At 44.1% G+C, this 23,815-nt stretch overlaps 1 protein-coding gene across 1 annotated transcript; it reads left to right on the top strand.

Annotated features, from left to right (window-relative positions):
* The first annotated feature begins 11,464 nt into the window (after positions 1-11,464).
* Positions 11,465-22,820, top strand: CD40LG (CD40 ligand). The gene is made up of 5 exons (XM_060087863.1): positions 11,465-11,620; positions 13,459-13,590; positions 17,653-17,710; positions 19,649-19,711; positions 22,444-22,820. Exons 1-5 carry the CDS (start codon positions 11,465-11,467, stop codon positions 22,818-22,820), a joined length of 786 nt encoding a protein of 261 aa, XP_059943846.1.
* Positions 22,821-23,815: the final 995 nt, after the last annotated feature.

The raw sequence follows: 23,815 nt of genomic DNA, 5'->3' as shown, positions 1-23,815 counted from the left end.
AGTGGGGCCTCTCCAGCAGCCCTGCTGCCATCTGCAGAGCACAACAGCTTGGTCTGAACAAAAATGTTCCTAGTAGCAGAAAATGCTTCTAGGGAGGAGCTTGCTTTTGTTACATCCATTACTAAAAAGGTACTGATCACCTACCATATACCCAGCACCATTCTAAGTGCTGGAGATACAAGGGCTAGGAGAACAAGACAGACAGAAAGCATTGTCTTTATAGATCTTACATTCTAGAAACTGTTCCTGGACCAGTTGTCAGGACCATGTTTGCAAGTCACAGCCCCATGAGTTATTAGCTATGAAACCTTGGACAATTCTCTGCGTCTCAGATTCTTTATCAACTAGAGGGCTATGCGGTTGAACGGGTTGAATGTGTTGATGGAGATGGAGGTGTGCTCTTTGAAGAGTATCAAATACCACACAAATACAGGGTTTTATTATTGTGTACCCTCCCCACTGCCAGGGCTTTTCAGGAGTATTTCCTAGCCTTGGATCTACAAGAAATGAAGGTACTCTGGGGCTATTTAGCTTGGAAAGATTCTGTGAGTGTATGAGCGTACTAGTGATTAAAGATAGGTAGATGGATAAATAGATGATAGGTATATATAGGTATATATTTTTTACACAAGTAATACATAGCCATGTGGGAAACTTAGAAAATATAGACAAGTTAAAGCAAAAGGATAAAATTCTCCCAGAATTTATCACCCAAAGACAAATCTTGGGGTGCCTTCCAGACTCATTTCTCTACACACATATAGACCACTGTAGAGCATAACCAGAGGGACCACGTAGTCCCCAGGCTTAAGAGTGTGTCCTCTGTTGATGAGCGTCTTTCTCCTCATGTCTTGACTGGAGCAGCATTTCAGAAGGTGGAGCCATTTTTTTCTTCCATAAAAGTGTCATGTTAGTTTCCAATGGCCTCTGTAACACAGTACCACAAACTGGGTGGCTTAAAACAACAGAAATGTATTTTCTCACAGTTCTGGAGGCCAGAAGTCTGAGATCAAGGTGTTGGCAGGGACATGCTCCCTCCGAAGGCTCCTTTTCAGCCTCTTCCAGCTTCTGGTGACAGCCAGCAATCACTGATGTTCCTTGGCTTGTGGCCACATCACTCCAACCTCCACCTCCATCTTCATATGGCCATCTTTCCTCAATTTGAGTCCAAATTTTCCTCTTCATGTAAAGACATCAGTCATTGGATTAGGGCCCATCCTAATTCAGTATGGCCTCATCTTGATTTAACTAATATCTGCAGAGATTCTATTTCCAACTAAGGTCACATTCACAGATTCCAGGTGGACAAGAATGTGAGGGGGACGCTATTCAACTCAGTACAAGTGTCAATCCTGTTGCTTATTTAAACATGCTTCAGATATGGTTGGGTCCCCCATGTCAAGAGAGAGGTCTCCAGGGATCAGTGACCCTGTGACAATAGGAGGCCCCAGGGCTTCCTGCTCCTCCCAGTCAGAAAACACGTGATGTCAAAATCCCTGACTGGATTAGACATTGCATTAGATGTAGATGTGCTCTGGTGGGAGCCGTTCTAAGTCCACACTGGACAAGATGGCACCGTTCAGTGTGGGACATTGTGAAGGAGGAAAGTTTTCAGCTCCATTTATTTGCAGGTGAACGCCTGTGTCGCAGCAGCTCTCCAAGGTTGTGGTCATTGTCAACTATTAACTTCTGGGCAAAAATTAACATGCAAAGAGTGGAGGGCAACACACAGCTAATTGCTAACTACCACTCATAGGCACTTTGGAGACACTCTGAACTTACTTTTACACAAGCATAACTATGGGAACATTCTATTTTTGCCATGATATTTGCACTAACATTGTATCACAGCGGTCCTTCTAAGTCAGTAAATGTATTTCTGTACCCAAACGGATTTCACTAGGAATCCTAAATCATTTGATACAACCCTTCCACCTCCCACCCCACCCCCGTGGTCCCTGACATCTTACCATTTCACTGACTCTCCCAGCCTTCTTTTTCACCCTCCACCCTGCCAGAGGATAAAATAGGCTTCCTGCCCCTGGTGTCTCCTTAATCAGATGCAGACATGGCTGGATGTTCTTTGCTGGGCTGCTGAGTCAGAAGCCTGGACTGGTCAGCTTCAGTGTTAGTGAAGTGGCTCAGGAAGGAAGTACTGAGAGAGATGGGTGCCCGGTGCCATCGGTGGATGGGAGCTGATGGCAGCGAGAAGACCTGAGCCTTCTGAGAGGCAACCTGATTCCTGGGAAAGAGCATTGGCTGGAAGTCTGGAGGCCTGGGGTGGTCTCTGCTCTGTCACTAACTTGCCGCCTGCTAACCCTCGTAAGTCATCCCCTTTCTTTGAGCCTCAGTTTCCCCGTTTCAGAAACCTTGAGGCTGGCCCCAGGAGACACGGTGGGAGAACTAGAGGGCTCCTGAGTCAGTCCCCATGAAGAAGACAGTCTCCTGTGAGAAGACCTAGGACATGAGTCATGAACAGAAGCTCTCATTTCAGAAAGAGCCCCAATGGGTTGTTGGAAGGGACCGCAGGAGGGATCAGGGAGGGACCGCCCTAGCCTGGGGTCAGAGCTGAAGAAGGCAGCTTGGAGGAGAGCAGTTAGAAGCTGGGGGAGGGGGAGAGAGAAGAGAGAACCCTGAGCAAGTTAAGTCAAGAAGAAGGTTTAGGGTAGGGGTAGATTAGGGGCCCTAGGGAGAGGCTATGCGGAAGGGTTTGGGGCATAGGAGCTAGGAGCCAGCCTATTGAAGTCCTGGACTCTGGAGGAAATGCAGAAGGCAGTCTGAGATTGCAGTGAGAGAGGTAAGAAATGAGCTAGAACCACACAGACAAGTATCATATATTCAAGCATATCAGGCTGATTTCTGAAGAAAGATGGGTGCCAAAAATGTACACGCCTGTACGGCACTTGATCCCTGAGACCCTTCAACCTGGAACAAAGGGGATGTTTTTACTATAAAGGCTTCATAAGGTGATGCTCCACCTTAAGGGCACAATGGAAAAACCTGGGGTGCTGTGCAGAGCTCAGAACAAGGCTGTGGTCCCAAGAATGCAGCCTCAAGACGAGAAAGAGCCCCTGGTCTCCAGCCTCTGGGGCCTTGTACAAGCTATTCCCTGTACCTGGAATGCATTCTTCCCTCAATCAGAAAATTCCTTCAGGGCTCGGATGTCACCTCTTCCAGGAACCTTCCTGGACCCTCTGGTGCCATCACCTTCCTTCTCCCGCGTACACCTGCAACCCCCTGCACTCACTCTACTGAGGTGCTTCCCCAGTGCACTGCGGTTGACACCATGCGTTTCTATCTCCTTAACTAGCAGTCCTTTCTTTCTCATTTTGGTTCCCCAGACATATCAGAGAGCCTAGTGCTTGCTAAGTGCTGGGCAAATATTTTCTGAACAGACACTGACTGCTTGATATCAGGAACAAGGGCCCACGTGCAGTCTTGCCGTATGAAACATCAAGGGGAAAACCTTTGGAAATTATACAGAAAGATGCCATGGGGCCTGTGTCTTTCTGCTAGACACACAGCAGTAGGTGTTTAAATCATACAAGGGATGCAGTAGCATCTGAGAGCCCAGTTATGACTAGAATTTCTTCTAGAATTTCCTTCAAAGCAGGCTTCTCCTGCTGTTTGGTGGGGGTGGGGTGGGGGGAGCAGCAGGAAGTGAGGGCACAGAATCCTACCTCTAGACACAACTCTAGAGTTTTTTTCCTTAGACCTAGAGAAAGAGGAATCACTCATCCATTCTCCCTCAGATACTAAGCCGTTGACTGCCTCAAGGACAACCTTCTCTTTCATGCCTTCTTTCCAGGCTTTGCCAGAAGGGCAGAGAGACACTGATGAACACTGACCCTGTCAGGCATGGAGCAGAGAGCCTTGCGTAATTTTCTCATCTAATCCTCAGGCCAACCCTATGAAGCAAGAACTATTATTATCCCTGCTTTATAGACAAAGCAACCAAGGCACAAAGAAGTTCAATAATTTGCCTAAGATCCCACAACAAGTACAGTAGTCTGAAACGTCTGTTACCAAAATCTGGCTATTTCCACCACCCTAATCTACCTCTCAGAAGAATTGTTACACTCAAAGGATATCCCCTAGTTTGGTTAATGGTGTTATTATCTTCAAACAATTTTCTTAAATGATTATGTTCTATATTTATGGAAGATTTTAGCATCCAAGAGGACATGGATAGCAAGTGAGCACATGCAGAGATGATCAACATCATTAGCCACTAGTGAAATGCAAATCAAAACTACAATGAGACAATACTACAGACCTATTAGAATGGCTAAGATAAATAATACTGATGATACCAAGTGTTAGTGAGGATAAGGAGCAACTGGAACTCTTAGTCAAAACGAGTCTTTGGTAATAGAAGGCAGAATAGTGGTTACCTTTGTGAGAAGTGGAGGTGATTGGAAGGAGACAAGAGGTGGGCTTCCAAGATACTATTAAAAATCTACAAGTCTACAATTTGGGTGATGATTACAATGGGTGTATTTACTTTATGAAAATTCATTAAGCTTATGATCTGTGCACTTTTTCTGTATGTAAAAGTTTACTTCCATAAGAAGTTTATTTTAGGGACTTCCCTGGCGGCACAGTGGTTAAGACTCCGCACTCCCAATGCAGGGGACGCAGGTTCAATCCCTGGTCAGGGAACTAGGTCCCACATGCATGCCACAACTTAAAGTTTGCATGCCACAACTAAGGAGCCCACAGGCTGCAACTAAGGAGCCCACCTGCCACAACTAAGACCCAGCGCAACCAAATAAAATTTTTTTTAAGTTTATTTTTAAAATTACAAAAGTAAAATATGCTCATTATAAAAATAATACGGAGACTTCCCTGGTGGTCCAGTGCTTAAGACTCCATGCTTCTAATGCATGGGATGGGGGTTCGATCCCTGGTTGGGGAACTAGCATCCCACATGCCGCAGGGTGTGGCCAAAAAAATTTTTTTTTAATTTTTTAATAAATAAAAATAATGAAAAGGGCACAGAGGTATAGATTAAACAGTAAGACTTGCTCCCCATAAACTCCATTGTATTGCCAGTGGTAACCACTGTTACCTGTGTTTCTTGTCTATTTAAACACATCAACAAATACAGCTTTTTTTCTTACACTAATGGAGAGTGGAGTCATGGTGCCTACAAGTTAGAAACAAAGAGTAGACATTTGCCAAGAAAATTCACCTTGGAGACACGGGATGGAGGTAGGCAGCTAGAGATTGAGGATTCTGATCATACTCTCAAAACTAATATCTGAAACCAGGCCAACACTCCAATTATCCCCATTCCCAACCACATTCATCTATGCTGGAGATGATTATCACCAACGCCCTCCTACCTTACTCCTCCTAAGCCTTTGGCATGTCAGAGTGAGTACAGCTGACTAGAAAGATAGCTGCAGAAGGAAAAGCGGTGGAAGATTCCAGACTAGAAAAGCCAAGGACAGTAGATGATAGGCAATGAATATGGGGATTTGTCAGTGGGGTGCTACAAGTCAGGATACAAAGTTATGACCGGTGTATTTTCTTCTAGGAAGGCTTCCTGGACATTCTCTCTATCCTACTTCCCTGCTGGGTAGATCCTCTTCCTTAACACTCCCACAGCATTCTGTCTTCACCTCTACTGCGGCACTTCTCACATTGTTTCATGGTTGTCTGCTCATGTATTGATTGGCTTCTCTAGACTGGGAGCTCCTAACAGGGTAGGGACTATCATTTTTATCTTTGTATCCCCAGCATCCAGCTCAGCACCTGGGCCACAGTAGGCACTCGGTGAATGTTAATTTGAGCAAATAAACTGATTGAAGGAAATGCCTCCTGAAAATGCTTCTTACCAATCTCGTCTACAAGTGCAGCATCTGGATGGAAACAGCAGGGATCACATCATCGCTGGCTTTCTGCTGCAGACCTGCATGGAGAACTCCACATGGTGCAACCCAAATCGGCAAGGCCAGACAGGACTTTGCATTGGAAGCTTTAAAATGTAAGGCCTGGGCTTCCCTGGTGGCGCAGTGGTTGAGAGTCCGCCTGCCGATGCAGGGGACACGGGTTCGTGCCCCGGTCTGGGAAGATCCCACATGCCACGGAGCGGCTGGGCTCGTGAGCCATGGTTGCTGAGCCTGCGCGTCCGGAGCCTGTGCTCCGCAACGGGAGAGGCCACAACAGTGAGAGGCCCACGTACCACACACACAAAAAATGGGAGCACTTTGCTGACATGGAATAATCTCCAAGGTATAGTGTTAAATGACAAAACAAAGATGTAGACAGTATATTGTATACTACTGTGTGTAAAAAAGAGTGTCAGAGAATATCTATGTATTTGCTTGAAGGTGCATACAAGCATCTCTGGGAGGTACATAAGAAACTGACAACACTGGTTGCCAATGAAGAACTAGGAGGAAAAGGCAGAAGGAAGACTCTACATTGCACACTGTTTTCTATCACTTACATATTTAACCATGTGAATGTATTACTCAGTCACAAATAAATGTAAACAGAATGAGATCACAGCAACAGTGGGAAACAAGAAAAGGTGACATCAATGTGAAATGAATTTTGAGGGATACCAGGAAGCAAGAAACCCAATGAATTTAGGCTAACAGAGAAATCAGAGCAGAAAACATTGCAATTCAAGAAATCAGAAGTAAGAGTGGGTTCTCTCAAGGAGGCAGCAATCTCAGAGTTTGTAAATGCAAAGAGCAGGGGTGGGCAGGGAAGGAATCATTATGGCAACTCAATAAAGAGCTGCAGTGGAACAGCTAGGACAGGTGGACCCCTTTTCTCCCTCTCTCCCTTCCCCCATGGACCCTTTGTCAGCAGCAACATTGGGCCTTTGCCCTCAGGCTAAAGTTGCCCGAGGAGGACTCTAGGGAGTGTGCTGAGACCTCCACAATGAATAGACAAAAGAAAACAAAAGGAAAACCAGCCTCTGTCAAGAGCGAAACCCTCTAAAGGGCTCCACCCCCAGAGAAAAGCCCTCCTTACTTTATCAGTTGTGGGGGTCCCGGCCTTCCTGCCTCTCCACCCACATAACCTAAAGGGAAACCTGCCTGTTGACAAGCTCTACCCACTTAAACAGAACCCACAGTCGGCCCTCCCATTCCGGGGAGAGGTTTGTGGGGGAAACAGATCAATGCAATCGTAGAGGAAACCCATTCCATCCACCCATAAAAGGTAACATATATCTTCATTCATAAATATGACCAGACAACTAAGTGTCACCAGACATTTGAGGAAAACTATCAACATGAAGGAGAAGGACCAAAATAAACAAATGGAACTGACCCCAGAGGAAAGAGAGATAATTAAAGGAATAGAAGAAAACGTAAAACAAATATATTGTGATTTGTATCGCCAGAGAGCCTGGCCAGTGCTGTTCTACAAGATTAGAATATTTTACAACTTCCCCTTCTATCCCCTGAGAAGAAAACTTAGTAATTGGGCAAAGATTTACTAATTCCTTACAAAGTGTCAGGAAGCAAGGATTCTGAGATTTTTAATTGTCTTTCCTCTAGAAGATAATGGTAGGGAAATCTGACAAGTCAGTTATGATGTAATGTGTCAAATTCTATGATAGATTGAGCACAGAAGAGGGCACCTTGTCAGCTGGAAGGGCATGTTTCACAGAGCTGGTATCTCTTCAATATTAGTGGATAAAAAAGGAGGGAGTCATGATCTTCATAGGGGACAGCTTGAACAAACACAGCACATTTGGGTAAATAAGCTTAGCCAGACATGGGTGATGCTCAAGTCTGAGCATGAGTGAGTGGTGGGGGTTGAAGACAGAAAGGTGGGCAGGGGTCGGAACCTGTGCTATGCTTACAATGGAAACACTATCCTCTAGGCTAGGGTTTTCCAGACATGTTCAGGGAAAAGAGTCCTTGAGAGGCCCTTTGTAGAACAAACAAAATGCTGATATATTTAACTCTTTCTTATGTACTGGAAATAACTTTCCTAGTAGAAACTCTGACTGTGTTCTAGGTTATCAATATAAAATCACAACCACAAGCCTAGTCACATCAGAATGTGTGTGATCCATTGTTTTTTTAGTTTTTTCCTTGATGCTTATTTGTTGCAGATCAATCATCAGCTAGAAGAAAATCAGTAGTAGAAAAGGGTGACAGAGATTTGAGAAAATTTTATGCAAGAAAAACGGAAACAATTCAATCCATTCACTTAATTCTTTCTGTGAACTAAGAAAAAGATAGTCAATATTTGACTTTAGCTGCAGGCACTTTCCTGTACTCCCCAGGTCTACAGATTTCTTTGTAACCTAGTTTAAAAATCACTTCTGAATGCATTAGGCAACTGAAGATTTTTAAAGGGGACCCAACACCAGGGCCAGGCCACTCCTTGTTGGTGGAGAGACACACAAAGGACATCTGATACAGAATCAGAAAGTAGAGCTAAAATGTGGAAGCTGGAAAGGTAGCCAGTGTTGTGGCAATCTAGAGGACCAGGCAGAAGAAGGATGGTAGAAAGAGGAGGCTTCAAGGATTACAGGACCATCAGGCTATTCAGGAGCTAATCCCATTCACATTGAACATGCCAGGAGACTGTCAATCTGCTTCCCCGGGTCTAATGCATCATTTTAGGAGGGTAAAATCGGGTTAGATAATATGGTCAGTTACATGATTTAGAGTTAACATTCTTCTGGTGGTATGGAGGATGGATGGGGTGGGGCAGGAAGGGAAGCAAGGCAATCAATTAGGAATGTACAATTCAGTCATGCAAGAGAGAGGGGATGAGGGCCTAGACTAGAATGTTGCTCAGGGGGATAGAAAGGAGTGGTGGCAATCGAGAAGCTTTGGGGATGAGGAAGCCACTGGGATTGGGGAGTAATCTGAGCAAGAGAGAGGAAGGAATCCTTGATGACTCCCAAGTCATGGACAATTATGTGGGTATAGTAGTACCATTCACTGAGATGGGGAGAGCCTGGAGGGAGAACAAGTCTGGGTTGGAAGTAGAGTGGGGAGATGAGTTAAGTTTGGGGCATGCCAAATATGGGGTATCCAAGTGGACATATTCAGAGGTAGCTGCACTTACAAATCCACAGTTCAGGGCTGCAGTTATACATTTGAGGTTTATCACTATGAAGGTGATAGTGGAAACCATGAAAATGGATGGGAATCATCCAAGGCAAACATGTAGAATGAGAAGAGGGGAGGGGATGAGCATGAGGATGGGAGATAGCAAAGTTTTAAGGGGTACAAGGGAAAAAGGAATCACGTGAAGAAGGATTCTGAGAGGCAAGAGGGGAGAGTTTTCAGAAGGATGACAACAAAATAATAGGTCAATAGACTACTGGAAAGGTCACTAACTTTAGAGTTAGTTTAGAGAAAAACTAACTCTAAAAAGTATTCAGCCCAAGTGAGAGAGTGGCATGAACATACATACACTACCAAATGTAAAATAGATAGCTAGTGGGAAGCAGCCGCATAGCACAGGGAGGTCAGTTTGGTGCTTTTTGACCACCTAGAGAGGTGGGATAAGGAGGGTGGGAGGGAGATGTATGAGGGAGGGGATATGGGGATATATGTATATGTATAGCTGATTCACTTTGTTATACAGCAGAAACTAACACACCATTGTAAAGCAATTATACTCCAATAAAGATGTTAAAAAAAGAAATAAAAAGTATTCAGCCCAAACTATTGTGCTAATAATGGTGGAAGCAGTTTCAGGGGGATATTGTAAGCAGAAGTCAGGAAGTGGAGGCAGGGAGATTGGACAATTCTTTCTTGAAGTTGGTCACGTGAACAAACGTGGCATTGTCTGCAACTCTGGTCCCTTCAGTGACCTCTCCCTCGGGGCTTGACTGATCTGATGGTCGCAGGGTCCTTGCAGCTCTGGCATGCTGTCATGGTATGAAGCTGCTCCTGGAGCCCCTTTTAGCTCTTGTGATAATTTTCCTTTAGTGGAACTAAGGTTCCTTGTCTAAGAACTGAAGCCTCTGACTTGACTGATCAAAGTTTATCACATGCATTGAAGCCACCTACTTGGCAGATGTAGTGAGATCTGCGCCCAGGACAGGATGCTGGGGCGTGGGAGGGGAAGATAGCAGGTGGTAACTATGCAGATAGCATGCCTATCAGAGGAGTTTGTTACATTTCCTATTTGTGTCTCAAAACAATCTTATAGGAATCACCAAAGCAATCTTATCATGGTTTCTAGACCAGGTTGGGATGTGGGGTAGGGATTTCCACAGCTACTTTTATTTCGAAGGTGATCTGATAAGACCATCAAAAGCCATTCAGAAATGCGTAATTCTACACACTTCAATAATTCAATTCGTTGTCAAGATGCTGGGTGTTTTTGATGTTGTTCATTTGTTTTTTGCTAGTATGTAAGGAGTTGGCAATTATTTGGAAAACTCATATCATAGGCTAAACAAATAGCAAAAAACCCAAGGTGAGAGTGGTTTTCTATAGCTTAATGTGTTTCAACCATCTTTCATGCACATCTTTACTTGATTTCATAACAACCTAGAGGATAAGCAAGGTAGGTACAACTGCCCATTTGGATATGAGGAAACTGAGATCTGGAGAGGGAAAGTGATAGGCTCGAGGTCCACAGCAATTTATTGGTACACCAAGGACTGGAATTCAGGTCTCTTAACTGCAGCCTATTTTCACTAGTCCCAACGGATACATTGGCATCAACAATTATCTGATGGATTGGAACAGTGTAGACAGACAACTTGGCTAAATCACGGTAATATTCCTACCTTAACTTCAGTCCCAGAGTTTTGGCCTGAATTACCCCCAAGACCCTACTTCTCTTGGCCTTGGAAAAGTGTATTTTTCTTGAATTATTTTTCCAGCTAAATTTTCTTTACTAATTGTCAGCACTCCTTTTGGCTTTACGCCATGTAGACTTGCCTTGAAAAGCCGCCCGGACTTCATTGGGTTTAAAGATGAAAGAAATGTTAACAAGCAGCTAGCCAGTGGCAAGCCAGTCACAAAATCAATCCAAACTTTTGTTGATGTTTCTTTCCCTATCTACCAGGTTCCCGCTTTATATTAGTAAGATTGAAATTGAAATAATTCTATTGTTGGTGGATTCATTTGTCACTTTCCTTGAAACTGGTGAACCCCAAACGTTAGACAGCGATAGGAAAGTACTGCCATTGTCTGTTAAGAAGTCTATGACATTTCAAGGCAAGAATGAATGTATGGAAGAAGAAACTTGTTTCTTCTTTACTAACGAAAGGGAAAGCCTGGAAGTGAATGATATGGGTAGGTAAAAAAAAAAAAAAAAGAAAAAGAAAAAAAAAACCTTTACGTAACTTTTTTTGCTGGGAGAGAAGACTGCGAAGCACATTTTCCAGGAAGTGTGGGCTGCGACGATTGTGCGCTCTTAACTAATCCTGAGTAAGGTGGCCACTTTGACAGTCTTCTCATGCTGCCTCTGCCACCTTCTCGGTCAGAAGACATCATTTCAACTCGAACGCAGCATGATCGAAACGTACAGCCAAGCTTCACCCCGCTCTGTGGCCACTGGACCACCCGTCAGTATGAAAATTTTTATGTATTTACTTACTGTTTTTCTTATCACCCAGATGATTGGGTCAGCGCTTTTTGCTGTGTATCTTCACAGAAGATTGGACAAGGTAAAATGAACCATAGGCCTTTATTAACTAAATTTGGGGTTCTTATTGATGTGTGGGTTGGTTGGTTTTAGCTCTACCCAAATGATGGACAATGGTAAGAACCCAAATAGATAAGTGGTCTTGTGGCATAGTGGTTGTGGTCTAGTTAGTGAGATGTTCTACTCTTTTCTCTGGTCAAGAACCTTGGCTCTGGAGTCAGACTGCTGGGTTCAAACATTGACTCAGTCCCCTACTAGTTTTGTGATCCTGGGCAAGTTATTTGCCATTTCTATGCCTCAGTTTCCACATTTGAGAAATGGGGATGTTAATGGTGCCCACCTCATAGATTAAATTCAAGCTAAGACCAGAGCCAGGCACAAAGTAAGCACTACATAGACATTAGCTATAATGATTTGCTAAGGTTTTGCTTAAAAAGTAAACTATTTTTTTTCTGATGGAGACAACTGTTTTTCTTCTAAATATCCAACTAGACAAGGAAAGCATCAATCTGAGCTAAAAATGCATAGTGTTTCAGGTTAGCATAGACATGGGTAAGTCCCTGAAAGTGGTGTTCTCTGTATAATTCTTCAAATGCTGATTGTAGGTGCAAGCTGCTCAGTTTCCCTCTGAGATGTTTTACGTTCTTAATAGTTGGACATACAGAACAAAAGAGTAGATAGAGTAAGTTAGCAGGTTGTTCTGTATTCTTAAGAAAAATAAACATTAGGATTTATCCTGTTTCCATGCGTTTACCCACCTCCACTGATAAGCATTATTGGCTGTGTTGAAAAAATACCAATCATAGATGAAAAGGAGAAATTTCGTCCATTATTTGGCTGTTCCTAAAAGTCTAGATGTGGGAATTGTGGATGCACAGCATCTGGAGACTACGTTTTCTAAGGGATGTGCGAATGGCCACTATTGGGATGCCAATCTTGAAATAAGACCATGAGGTTTTCTATCAGGATAAGGTGGAGCCGGAACAATTGAGGCAATTCTTGGGTTACCCAAATTTTAGGGTTCACTGCTGAGGAAAGAGCAGGGCTCTGGGTCTGCTTGTTTGTTTGTTTGTGTTTGGCCTGCTGGGCTCTGCCAATCAAATGCCTGGACATAAGCCTAGCCTCTATAGGGGAAATACTGACCTGGGTAGATTCAAATTTACCCTGGCACTTGGGTGTTCTCTTAATGACAGTGAAAGCCACCGGCTAGCTGGATCTTGTTTTGAATCTAAAAATGTAATCTGAATATAAGAAAATGGCACAGAATTAGTTGATTAAACAAGTGAATTCCATATATTTACTTATTCTAAGACATCGGAAAATAAAATATCTCATTACCTTTGGGAATGAAAGATGATTTCTTTAAAAATGAAAATGTTTTCTGCAAATACTAAACTTAAAGAGAGAGATGTAATAAGAACTCAAGTCATTGATACACATTGCAAATTACCTTTTCCAAAGCACTGCAACACAAACACTAAAATTAAGTGGGCAAATTAGCTCAGCAGAAAACTATTTTATACACATGTTTATAATGACCAATCATTACTGAAGCAATGGGAAATATGACCATTATAGAATGTTGCTGCTACGATACATGGGAAAAAGTACACTTTGTGATGAAATTTCATTAGAACAGCTGTGATTTCTACCTAGCATTGCAGACCACATGACATTTTCTTTGCTGGCTTTTGTAGATTTTTTAAACTGCTAATACCAAATATCAGTAATCCAGTATACTAACTTGTTATTATGCCCCATTTATATCTGCAAAGTCCTCCTCATGTCGTTGAGGCCATGAAGTGATTGTAGAGGCAGACAGAATTACAATGTCTCATGTTCCTGTTATTTCATAAATAGATAGAAGATGAAAGGAATCTTCATGAAGATTTTGTGTTCATGAAAACGATACAGCGATGCAGCAAAGGAGAGGGGTCTTTATCATTACTGAACTGTGAGGAAATTAGAAGCCGGTTTGAAGACCTGGTCAAGGTAAGGACCTCAGTTGTTGGGAAAAGTGTCATTGAAAAGTTTTGGTTGAGAAACCTGCTAGGTTGGGACACTAAAACGTGACCATGTAAAATTTAAATGTGTTATATATATACTATAGATACATATCGCCATACATATGTACATACATGTATATATGGGTATGTGTATCAAAAAAGCAAAAATGAAGCCAAAATCCTATGGTCAAAAGGGAAAGGAAAGTTGGAAGTGTGCTCGTTGATAGGAATGCCCTTAAGAAGAACAAGAGACTCTCTCTGGGGAAAATACACACCCTCATGGGCACATTCACACATGCACATGAGCTCAGACATGCAGATGCCTCAGTGAAAAGGATGAAGTCTACCAAATTTGTTTTTTGCATTTTCTTATCTTACCATCCAAACCTTGATGCCTTCCCACTGTGGACCCAGGGTCTGGTCCCCATTTCCCAGGGAAGCGGTAACCATTGGCCACTGCAGCATTGCCAGGCCACAGGTTAAGGGTTTGCCTTTACTGGGGGCGGCGGGGACTTCTGAACACTGATAGACTCTAACATATGAAGGAACACTTCTCTCATGATGGGATTTCAGGTGCCATGTAAGTGAGATCTTTTCCTTTTACTGTGAGGAGAGGTGTGGGCAATTGGCGATGGACCGTCTCAGTACCGCTCGAACCAGACCCCATATCATACCTCCTGCTCATGGAGCCAGTCCCCTCCAGGGCCAATCAAGACCTGAGGCAGAAAGTCTGAAGCCTTCTAGCCCAACAGACTGGTGCCCAGCATGAAGTAACTGCAGTGGCCTATGATAGGTGCCTAAAGCGAGAGTTTCTAGACCGTTTACTGAGGACATGCCCACAACATTCATTCCATCGCTGTAGACAAGGGGCCTAGGAGCTCTTTCTCCAGAAGAAGAAAAGCAAGAAGCCTTTCTGCCTGTTTCCCCCTCAGAACACTGAGTCAAATACCTTGGGCCCTCAGGGGTCTTGGGGGCCGTGACTAGGAGGCCGCATCCAGGCAGAGGGCAGCGCTGTGCCAGATGGGTTGGTATCTGGAGAAACCAACAGGAGTTAGCTCTCACGTGTGGATAATGTGTAATTAACCTGGGAGTGAAGGACCTGAGAGCTTATTTCTGAGCTTATTCCTGTCCTCCTGTACTGTCCCCGGTGTGTCGTTTAATCCAGTAGTGAGGACTCTGAAAGCTTATTCCTGGGTCACCTATGGGGATCAGAATGCAGCTCAAATCTGTTGCTGGCTTTTATGTTCTTTACACTAATCTAGGTTTTAGAGAAAGACTCTTAACTCTTTATTTGCAAGGCCTGAAAACGATTTGAGTTTCTCTGGTTCTTCAAGGCTTCTGGCCAGTATTACAGGGTATTGGAAGGTGTTGCAAATTTAAATGGGAATAAAGCCACTTTGAGAACAACGCTTAATAATCCAAGTAGCATATTTAATGTGCTGGGCTGTGTGACCTTGGGCAAATGACTTCACCTCTCTGGGCCACATTTTTCTCATCTATCCAATGAGAGGACTGAGATGATCTGCTAGGGCACTACCAGCTCTGACATCCTGTAATTATGTGATCAACCTTCAGTTACCCCCAAAGGCAGTGAGAGTGGCTGTTGGTGTCTTCCCTCCCTCCCTCTTTCTTACTGAGAGTTTTACAGTTGTACTGCCAATTTCTCATGGCTGTATTTCAGGTTGGATATGTAAAGCTTCCCAAATCAGCTACCCAGGACAAAAGTAAGGAAGAAAGTCAGTTTGGCCTCTTTGCTTATGCTTGCATGAAAAAAGTGACAGCTCCCAAGTTTCATACTCTGGAAAGGCGGACCTTCTCAGGCATGTCCGCCAGGGCTCCTTCCGTGCAACAGAGGAAGCCCCTTGCCTCCAGTGCTGCGGGGTGGAGTCCAAGTCAACGTCATCTGCACCAACGATGCGCACGAGAATCAGACACAAAGTACTCCAGCTCCCCAGTCCTGTTCCAACGATTGACCCCCATTCCAATATCCATTCCCCGAAACTTCTCATTCTAAAACAATATTTTGGACTTTTTTTTTAACCCAACAGGCCAACTACAAAATAACCCCCAAACTGGATTATTTATATTCTTAGCTAATGTTAGCAGCCTTTCTTTCTGGGTCACAGTCTGATTTGTCCAGAGCAAACCAAGGCCTGAATCACAGGAATTGGTCTTCGAAATCATCAGATCCAATTATCAACCCAGAGCTGCTTCTTCTCCCCACAGCTGCTACCCAGTGGTCACTCAATCTCTGTTTGAACACGTCTAGTGACGGGGAACTCACTATTTCCTGAGGCAGGTCGCACCAAGCTGTCACTCTGGGTGGAAGATGGGATTCGGGGCTGATGTTAGAGTAGATGAAGGCAGCATTTTAAATAGTAGAATTGCACATGAAAACTTTCTCCATCCCCCCAGCTCCCCGCTAGAATGATCAGTTCCATGATTGTCTGCTCGCCAATGCCCAAGGTGTCTTTGATAAGGTCAAAGCATCTCCTTTTTGAGTTAAAGGTCAAGCTATCCAACCCTGCCACATGGAGTTCCCACTAAGAGAGAAATAACTAATTCTAGATTTTCTGAAAGTCAACTTTCAAAAGTCTTTCAGTTGAGGTGGGGAGTGAAGCAAGAGGGGTAAAAAGGCTCTGGGGAGTGTGGCTGGGGGAAAGTTCACAGAAAGGCAAGGCCGGGCGCATAAAGGGCAAACTTTGCTGACTTCACGTTTTCATGTTGGCCAAGCCCTGACACCAATGCAACCACCTAGCCTAAAAGTATCTCACCCTCGATCATCACACTCCATCTTTTGAAAAGACACGAAATATTCATTTGTTTGCTTGTTATCTCACAAACATTTTCCTGTTGCAGCACTTTCACACTGCCACACTTCAGCTCAAGGGGAAAGTTGAAGCTCTGGGCCCCGTGAGGGTTTTGAGGCACGGGCTCCCGGTTAGGCTCCGTGACTTACCCTCACATCTGGCACTCAAGCCGAGCGTACAAGGAACCCCTCAGCAGTAACAACACTAATTCCTACTTGGGGAGGAATGAAAAGGAAGTGTGCTGTAGAAAATTGATTCCAGGAACTGGAAGGCACACAGGACTCTGATTATCAGAAGATGTGAAAATACTATCGCCTTCCTCATCTGTGTTCAGAGTACAGCGTTAAGCCCAGCCTCGGAATGTGATCTCAGTTTCTACTGTCGGTTTCAGCCTCAGATTCCTTGGCTGACCTCATGCCTGCCCGTTAAGCCCACCGTGCCTTTTATTCAGTATCTTTAAATCTTTAAAATGGCAACAGCAGCCTTTATTACCTTCCAATCTGTGTAGATGGCACTCTCTGCTAGCTTCTTTAAGTGCCTCTAGCCTTCCTGCAGTTGCTAATGAGAAGAAACCCCTTAAGAAGTGCTGCGTTTGTCTTGGAACATCAGCCGCATTGGGAGATTACCTGAGTTTCCTATACGCTGATGATTCTAAGTAAGAACGGGCCACACAAGGCAACCAGCAACAAGAGAATCTCTTCAGCCCATTGACAGGGACAACAAAATTTTTTTTAAAAGTCTGAGGATCTTTTCATAGTCTGGGATTTCTTCCCAAGGTCAAACTTACTATTTCTATTTCCTAAGAGATTTCAGACCAATTTTATTCTAATAGATACACACTATGCTTTATGTTAATAATATTCTATATACCAGTTCCCAGGGTAGAATCTGCTCCCCATTCAGCATTATTTTTCAATACTCGTCAAAGCCAGGGAGGTTGGGGTCATAGGAGGGGTCAGGATGGCAGTCATTGGTCTGGAGAGAGCACTGGAAGATAATAAAACCCAGATTCTGTTTCCAGGTTCACCCCTGGGCTTTCTGGGCTGTCAGCTCATCTGTCAAACCCATGGGCTCCTAATCGGTAGGATGGAATTAATGACAGGATCTGAGTCTATATGATAATCTTCACCAGAAACAGCCAACAGAGTAATGGCAGATGCCAAATGAATGAAACCTCCTTCTAAAGCCCCTGCCAGAGTTCCTGTCAAAATGACCTTTTGCCATAATTCTTATTTTAGGGTATAATGCAAAGCAAAGAAGTGAAGAAGAAAGAAAAAAACTTTGAAATGCACAAAGGTAGGTTGCTCTTTACCATTTCTACGAATACTTAAAAACTAAAAGGAAGATTTAGGCCAATCATACTGAACAACCCAGTGTTGGATCAGGGAACTTGTAGCCCTGGAAATCAAACAGGAACACAATTGCCAAATCAATACCTTCTCTGGTGCCTGTGATTTAGAAAGGAGTTGTATGGACATATTTATAGAGAAGGCTGTGTTCCTTTAGTGCTGACAATACCAAGTATGAAGAAATCACATTATTTTCAACACCTTAATCAAAGCAACCATACAGCCTAGTACCACCTACAGAGGATAAGATGACAAGACGGTCAGCATTTGGTAGCGGTGTCATTTATCACTCAATGATAACAGTTTTTTTCATGGGGAAACACGGCCAGGGGAGCCTCGGAGACCCAGGAGTGATTCAGTGTGACAGCGCTGTTCTTTGCCCTGTTCTTGATGTCAGAGCATCTCAAACATCCCAGGGTTGGAAGGGACCTTGACAGTTCTCAAATCCTGCACCATCCCCAGATCACGAATCTCCTTCACAACAGCACTGACCATTGGCTCTCTGATCAAACATGCCTAGACACCTTCTAGCTCATAAAGCAGCCTGGGCCGTCTTTGAACGGCCCTAATAATTATAATCTTAAGATTACTCTATACTCGAGAGAAGGCTTTTCTCCTCTGGAGTTGAAATTTGTTCTTATAATCTCCACTAACTGAATCGAGTTCTGCTCTTTGGAGCTATACTAAACAAAGTATATAATTCCTCTTCTACACAGCAGCTGTCCATATGTTGAAAACAACAGTCATGGCCCCTGAGCCTTTTCTTCTCCAGGGTAAACCTTCTCAGTGTCTCCCACTGTTTCTCCTATGACACTTTCCAGGCTTTTTCCTGTCCTCATTTAGGTCCTTTTCTGGACACAGTAACTTTCTCTGTTCTTTTTAGAATGTAACACCCCAAACCAAATACAATAATGCCTGGAGTGACCCGAGCAGCTGAGTATGGGGAAAATGGAGTGTTGGTAGATGGGTGTTGTTAGACAAACTGCTATATCACAAAGTCAGTGTAAAAGATGGTATGGCTTGTGTAAATTTAATACACACAAAGAAATACATACATACGCACAGAGATACAGATACTGTTTTCTGAGGCGAAGAGCTAGCTTTAACCATTGGTCTGGATGCAAAGGGTCACCTGATTTCCATGAAGGCTTTGCTTTCAGAATGACTGTAAAATATGTTGAGTGGTACCATGTTGTCTGTTAATTGCTGTGAAATTTGAGGAAACAGTTCATGTGCGTGCTGCCTAGCAGTCTTTGGGAAAATGATACACTTAACAAAGCTGGTCATTTAGGTCATGCAGCTTGACTCGTTATTCATAGGACACCTACAAAGTGTCCAGCTCCAGGCTCATTACTGGAAAGAAAACAAAAAAGAACTTCCACACCGTGTCTGCACTTAGGAGATTCAGCACATGTAATTAAGGAGCAAACCTTTTACATGAGCAACGATTAGAGGTAGATATAACACTGTGGCCAGTGCTTGACCAAATCAGACACCATAAGCATTTTACTAGCTAAGTGTGCAGACACGACCTTTGGGCCCACTAAGATGACCAATGGATGGGAGTTGTTCTTAAAATCAAGATTCAAAATGTGTTTAATGAAGATCATTTTCTTTAGCCTGTGTTGATCTATGTAAAGCGGAGTCAAGTACTGAATGACGATTGGAAGAATGGGCTTGGTGTAAATAGCCAACTCAGTCGTTCAGATTTTAGAAACCAACATTTCCCTCTGGTTTCAAGGGATTTCAATGCCATCTTATCCTTCCTTTCACATAACCTATTTAAGTACAGTCTCTATGACCCAGCTGCAGAACTAGACCAAATCGTTCTGTGACCAGTTTTGTGTTTCTTTGGCCTGACAGTTGGTCTTTGGTTTCATCTCAGGTGATCAGGATCCTCAAATCGCAGCACATGTCATCAGTGAGGCCAGTAGTAAAACAGCATCTGGTAAGTCCAAAGCATCTGAGCATCAGCCACCCGAGGGGAAGGCCAGGAGGCTAAAGCAAGGCAGCCTAACAATTAGGCTCCTGTCTTCCTCCGGGGGCAAATTTACAAAGCTACCCAGACATGCCTCATGCACTTGTCTTTGGCTTCAAAGTAGGCTGAAATGCACAGATGGGACTTGAAGGGACAAAAGGAGGTGGGAAGCAATCCTGATGTTCTCATTAGGTTCTTACTCTGTGGCTGATTCTAAACGATGAATTACTGGGTGGAGGGACCATTATTCTGATAACACAGAAGAGGTGGCATGTAGTGACCCCCTAACTGGGAGCATCCCTCATCCTAACCCCTCTTCACTATATGCAAATGGGCCTCAAGGGGTATTTCCTGCCATCTGCCAATCCCTGTATGATTAACCCCAGCCTCTCTGGGGCCAGCCTCAGGGAAATTAAAGGTAAAATCATTCTGCAAAGATCAATAGGTGCCAGGATGTTAGATTTTCCAATGAAGTAACAACAGACGACATACTATAATCTTTTCAACTCTCAATGATTTTCTTTCCATATACGTTCTGCCATGATTCTAGCCCTTAGATTTTTTCCCCCAAATCTGTACCTCATGATAGCTGGTGTTGGACAATATGGCACATCTGATAAATGGATGGAAACATGCACACTAGCATAAAATCCCCTATCTACATAAATGCAGGCCAAGAGCATCAGAGCAGTCTTTGCAAACTTTAACACAGCGCTCTGGAATGGAGTTCTAAGCAGTGTGTGTGTGTGTGTGTGTGTGTGTGTGTGTGTGTGTGTGTGTGGTGCGCGTGCACGTGTGTATAAGAGAGAGACAGAGATATACAGAGAGACACAGAGAGAGAGAAAGGAAAGGAGATAGGACCTCATCTTGGAGGTGGTGGGCTTCTCAGTGGGCATAATGTATACGTAGTTATCCTGGATCATGGCACAGGAGTAAGGAGCACTGGATAGAAAGTTGTTGAACGCTGAGATTTAAGAACCATGACTACCACTTGCTGGGTGACCTTGGGCAAGTCCCTTTTACCTTCGCAGCAGTTTCCTGTCTCACTTCACAGAGTGACTCTGAGCATCAAATCAGCTAATATAGAAGAAAGTTATTCTGTCAAGCACTATACAAATGTAAGGTGTCATTCCTTAGCTACTTCACAGCAGTTTAGCTGTCAGAAGAGCAACATAAAGCCCTTTTTAATAACACTTACTCCACAATATTTAATAATTCTGCCAAGTACCCCTTTCTCATAAAATACACTTATGGGAGAATATCACAACCATCTCTGGTATGTCCAGGGTGGTCATCCACATGATGCAGTCTCATCCAGATTGGATGGATGCCAGCAACAGAGACACCTCCTAGAAGAATAGCTTGCCTTGAATAGATTTCACAGTGCTCACATATTCTGCTGAAAGGCCCATGACAGCTGTTGGTCCTAGCGTGGTTGACAGTCCTCATCACAGTAGGTCTGCAGGGGATCAGGTGAGAAGAAAGTCACATTTCTTACCCCACAAGCCTCTCAGACCTACTTGGTCACGCTGCTCCAAACTTGACCTACATCTCACAGCAAGGACGAAAATTAGGTAAAGACTTTCAAAGATAAACTTTGCGGACTCAAAGATAGGGAACCTGCCCGTGTTTTCTCAATCTGATGGTCCAAAAGCGAAAACATCATAATGAAGCATTTGTAGAGTGATCTGGAGGCCCAAGAAATGTCAAGCATTTCAGGATGCCTTTCTTAATTACTAAAGGATGAGTCTTAATAGGTGGGGTCTTGCACCCTGATAGGCCTAAGAGCACCAAATAGGAGTTCAAAAAAAAGCTCAAGGAAGCAAATGCATCGATACTTTCACTTCTCCCCACCCTCCACCCCCGGCAGTGTAGCTGTCTGTGGGGGCTGAGATTTGAAATCGGCTGCACACACTACTTTGAACACAGTCAACATCTCAGGCGAGAAAAATGGCACATTGTTGGTGGGTACTTCAGCTTAGCCACAAGAATACAGGCACTTTCAAGTTGGTGGCGCCCACTACAATGGGAGATCAAAACACACAGTGAAATGACAGGTTTATTTTCATACTTCCTTGCCTAATTTTAGTCCCTGCTGTGGGAGGCGGATCGGGTTTGCAAGAGCATGATCAGGTAGGAAGAAATGGGGTCTTTTCTCTGTGTTGAGGCTGAGCAAGAGAGATTGGCAAGTCTTCGACTTTGGAAAATTCAAGGAAAGCAAGATACGAGTTAGTATTAGCAAGGTCTTTGAGTATTTTGGCAGGCGTAATTTATGACCTGGGATTTCTAAGTCATTCACATTCTTTTAAGTTCAAGGACAAATTGGCTTTAAGAGCTCTTCGGGGGAGAAGGAAACTCACTGTGCTCTGTTACTTGAGTTAATTTTCACAAGTCTCTGAAATAGGCTGTAATATTAGCCCCGTGTTACTGGGAAGGAACTGAGAGGCTCAGGGAGATTGACTTGCCCAAGTTTGAATAAGGCCTGGATGGCAACCCAGCTCCGTCTGACTGTGCAACCCATGCTGATTGGTCAGCCGTGGCTCCTCCATAGACTGAGGGCGGGATGAGTCCTTCAGAATTCCTGACGACCCAAACTTCCACTCCTATGTGAAGCCAGTATCCAACACGAAACCATATTGTCTGTTAGAATCTGAATCATGTATCCTCCACCTCACCACGGATTTTTCCCCTCTCCATTACAGTTCTCCAGTGGGCACCCAAAGGATACTACACCCTAAGCACCAACTTGGTAACCCTCGAAAACGGGAAACAGCTGGCCGTGAAAAGAGAAGGACTCTATTACATCTACGCCCAAGTCACCTTCTGTTCCAATCGGGAAACTTCGAGTCAAGCTCCATTTATAGCCAGCCTCTGCCTAAAGTCCCCAGGTGGATCGGAGAGAATCTTACTGAGAGCTGCAAATACCCACCGTTCCTCCAAACCGTGCGGGCAGCAATCCATTCACTTGGGAGGAGTCTTTGAATTGCAACCGGGTGCTTCGGTGTTTGTCAACGTGACTGATCCAAGCCAAGTGAGCCACGGGACTGGCTTCACGTCGTTTGGCTTACTCAAGCTCTGAACGGTGTAAGCTGGCAGGTTGCGGCTGGGCTGATGCTGGCGGTCTTCACAATCCAGCAAAGCACTTAAGACCGCCCCACCGCACCCCGTTGGACTGCCTATTTATAACCCTAGGATCCTCCTCATGGAGAACTATTTATTATACATCCCGAGGCATGTAGGGCTGCAATGAGTGAATTACTGGGCGGAGGAAACCCCTGTTCCATGAGAGCTTATATTCTGAAGCAGCAACCCCACTGATGCAGACATCCAGAGAGTCCTATGAAAAGACAAAGCCATTACGCACAGCTCGAATTCTGAGTAAACAGCAGAAAATTAGCCAAGTTTAGTTTTGTTTCTTTGCGTGCAGTGTCCTTCAGTGGAGAATGTATTTGATTTCTCAGTGAAGATGCCGGAGGGAAACGCGGAGCCTCAGCTCACATTCAGTTATGGTGGATTCTGGGTCCCTGCGGCCACGATGGAGGTGGGGCAGACTTTAGAAAGTATAATGCAGTGGAGAACCGAAAACCCTGCTCCCCGCCAGTCACCCTGACACTCATTCGCATCCTTTCTTTCTCTCCTACACACACAAACACACACACACACACACACACACACACACACACACACACAAAGCCAAGCTGTTGCTAATCAAGTATCTTATTTCAACCCTGTTCCTATCTCCACCACTGTCGATGGGGTAGGCGGGCAGAGAGGGCAGCTCTGAGGCTGCCCACTCCTTCCAGAGAAATGACTGGATTTAAAGGAAATCTATTGTATCTACCTTCAGTCCCCATTGTTTCCAGAGTGAACTGGTGATTATCTTGTTATTTATTTTTTGAATAATAAAGATCTCAACATTATTGTGGTTATTTAGCATCTGAAGCCCCAGACCAGGTTGGGGGGAGGGGGGATCATTTGGAGGGAATGTTCCCAACCCTTGTGATACTTTCAGAAACTTGGTTCTGAAGCTTGTGGCACCACAAAATATCTTGGTGGCAGCACACTCCCTGGAAG

This window comes from Mesoplodon densirostris, chromosome X (assembly GCF_025265405.1).
Source record: "Mesoplodon densirostris isolate mMesDen1 chromosome X, mMesDen1 primary haplotype, whole genome shotgun sequence".
Taxonomy (NCBI): Eukaryota; Metazoa; Chordata; class Mammalia; order Artiodactyla; family Ziphiidae; genus Mesoplodon; species Mesoplodon densirostris.
This window is presented reverse-complemented; position numbering and strand designations above follow the sequence as displayed.